Below are 3390 nucleotides of genomic sequence, written 5' to 3' on the forward strand. Positions count from 1 at the left end.
TTTATTGATGAGGGGGAAGAGCATCTTCGAACACTGTGAACATTTGTGCCCATCTTTCTAATCACCCCTGGTCAGTGACAGCAGTGCATTTGGATAAAAAGTATATGAGAATAAAACACATGTCATATCGAGTAAAACTTGATCAAACTTGACAAAACTACATATGAAGAATAACATACACAACACAAATCAGAAAAAAATAACTTTTAATATCTAAGATGCGTCTGGCTTATGGCTTATCCTTTGTATGTACTTTCATGTGCTTTACTAAATCCACTTTCAAAGCAAAGTTCTTATTGCAAAATTCACAGCTATATGGCTTCTCATTCATATGTACTCTCATATGCTTTATTTGTGTAGATTTATCTGAGAAAACTTTATTGCAAATGTCACAGATATGGTTTCTCCTGTGTATGAACTCTCATGTGCCTTACTAGATTACTTCTCATTGAGAAGGTTTTATTGCAAATGTTGCAGCTGAATGGCTTCTCTTTTGTGTGTACTCTTATATGTCTCACTAGACTAGCTTTCTGTGAGAAAACCCTTATTGCAAAACTCAGGTTGTATGGCTTCTCCTTTATATGTGCTCTCATATGTTGCATTTGCTTAGATTTATCTGAGAAGTCTTTATTGCAAACTATATATAGTATATATCATTCTCCTGTGTATGAACTCTCATGTGGATTACTTGACTATTTCTGTGTGAGAAGGCCTTATTGCAAATCTCACAGCTGTATGGCTTCTTCTTTGTATGCACTCTCATATGCCTTACTACATGACTTTCACATAGAAGGCCTTATTGCAAATCTCACAGCTGTATGGCTTCACTTTGTGTGTACTCTCATGTGGATTACTAGATTATATTTTTCTGGAAAGTTTTTATTGCAAATCTCACAGCTATACGGTTTCTCCTTCGTATGCACTCTCATATGCACTTATACATACTTTTTCACATAGAAGACCTTATTGCAAATCTCACAGCTGTATGTTTTCTTTGTGTGTAATCTCCTATGACTCGCTAGATTACCTCTATGCGAAAAGTTCTTGTTACAAATCTCACATTTGTATTGCTTTTCCTTTACATGTACTCTCATATAATTGCTACATTATATTTCCTTAAGAAGTCTTTGTTACAAATTTCACAACTGTATGGCTTCTCCTTGTATGTGTTCTAATGTGCTTTACAAGATAACTTCTCTCAGAAAATTTCTTACTGCAAGTGTCACAGCTATATGTTTTCTTCTTTGTATGCACTCTCATATTCTTCACCAGATTATGCTTCTGTGAGATGTACTTGTAAAATTCATAGCTGTTTGGTTTCTCCTCTGTATGCATTGTCATATGATTTAAAAAACTAGATTTATATGGAAAGGCCTTGTTGCAAATCTCACAGTTGTATGGCTTCCCCTCTGTGTGTACATCAACATGTTTTCCTAGATCGCTTTTGGATGGGAATGTCTTTTTGCAAATCTCGCAGTTGTATGGCTTTTCCTTTGTGTGGACTCCCATGTTAAAGTTGATGTGACTCTTTTGAGACACTTCCTTGCCAGACACCTCACAGAAAACATTTCCTTGTGGATTCCACTTTTAGTTGTGGTTCCTCCTTCAGTCTTTCCTCATACATCACTTGAACCCCATCTGATGAACACGTCTTCCCACAGTCCTTAACCCCAAATGGCACTTTTGACATGTCATTACAATCCTGAACCAAGTTACATGAGTCTTTTGCATGTGCCTCATGTCTTAGACCATGAAGTTATAAAAGAAATGACTTTCATGTATCACATTCAAGTTACACACATCATTTCTTGTTTCATCTCCATAGTCAAGCGTTTCCTCTTTAATTTCCAGGCATCTATCTTCGGCGAAATCTTAGCTGAGCTCTTCTTTGACGCCGACTCCAATGCCGACTATTTCCTCGCCCCTGAGTGGGGTCAAGGGCATCCCATCACCGAGGAAACTCATCATCACCCTGTGAACGGAAAATAGAACTAAAATAACAGAATGCTGTAACATCAATGCTAAAAAAAATTAATCTTAAGCACATATACATGACTGTACACAATATACATACATAAATATATATATATATATATATATATATATATATATATTATATATATATATATTATTATATAGATATATTATATATATATATATATATATATATACATATATATATATATATATATATATATTATATATCTAATTATATAAATATATATATATATATTATATATATATATATATTATAAGTATTATATATATAGTATATATTATATATATATATATATATATACAATAATATATATTATATATATATTATATATATATATATATCTATATAATATATATATATGCATATCTTAAGTATATCAAAATATTTATATATGGATATTAAATGATATTCCACAGTGTATATTCTATATATGATTTTTATACTATATATATATATATATATATATATATATATATATATATATATATATATATATATATATGTATGTGTGTATATATATAAGATAGAGAGATAGATAATAGTAGATAGATAGATAGATAGATAGATAGTATAGATAGTTTTTATAGATAAGATATATGATAAAATAAAATAGATAGATTAGATAGATAGATATAGTATAATAAAATATAAAATATATATTTATATACATATTAATATTAATCATATATACATATGTGCTATATATAAATAATTCAATATATATAAATAATACATAAATATATGCATATGTCTAACTATATATATGTATATATATAGAAATATATATATATAAATATATATAAATACATTTTCACACATAAATATTAATTCAACAAAACAAAATAAATGTATAAAACATAAAACTACTTATGTATAAAATACATATACACATTATTGAACCACAAAACAACACACGAACACACAAAAACCACACAACAACACACACACACACACCACACACACACACACACACACACACACACCACACATATATATTATATAATATATATTAATATATATAAAATAATATATATATATATAATATATATATAAAATAATACACAAATTATATTATTAAATATAAAATATATAAATATATATATATAATTTATAAAATATATATTTATATATTTTTTATATATATATTTTATATATAATATATATATATATAATATATATAAATAATTTTATATATTTTAAAAATCTGGGGTATAGTATATAATTAAAAAATATCAAATATAAAAATGTATATAAATTTTAAACAAAATTTAATAAATGTGTAAATGTAATAAAAAAATGTATAAATGCACAGATTTTAAAAATAAATATTTTTTTATGTTTTAAATTAAATACACAATTTTTATGAAGACACCACACACAAAACCACACAC

At 27.1% G+C, this 3390-nt stretch overlaps 1 protein-coding gene across 1 annotated transcript; it reads right to left on the reverse strand.

Annotated features, from left to right (window-relative positions):
• Window positions 1–229: 229 nt before the first annotated feature.
• Window positions 230–1335, reverse strand: LOC119568572 (zinc finger protein 271-like). The gene is made up of 3 exons (XM_037917115.1): window positions 1186–1335; window positions 946–1076; window positions 230–407 (listed from the first exon to the last, which is right to left on the reverse strand). Exons 1-3 carry the CDS (start codon window positions 1333–1335, stop codon window positions 230–232), a joined length of 459 nt encoding a protein of 152 aa, XP_037773043.1.
• Window positions 1336–3390: the final 2055 nt, after the last annotated feature.

This window comes from Penaeus monodon, chromosome 44 (genome assembly GCF_015228065.2).
Source record: "Penaeus monodon isolate SGIC_2016 chromosome 44, NSTDA_Pmon_1, whole genome shotgun sequence".
NCBI classification, from domain to species: Eukaryota; Metazoa; Arthropoda; class Malacostraca; order Decapoda; family Penaeidae; genus Penaeus; species Penaeus monodon.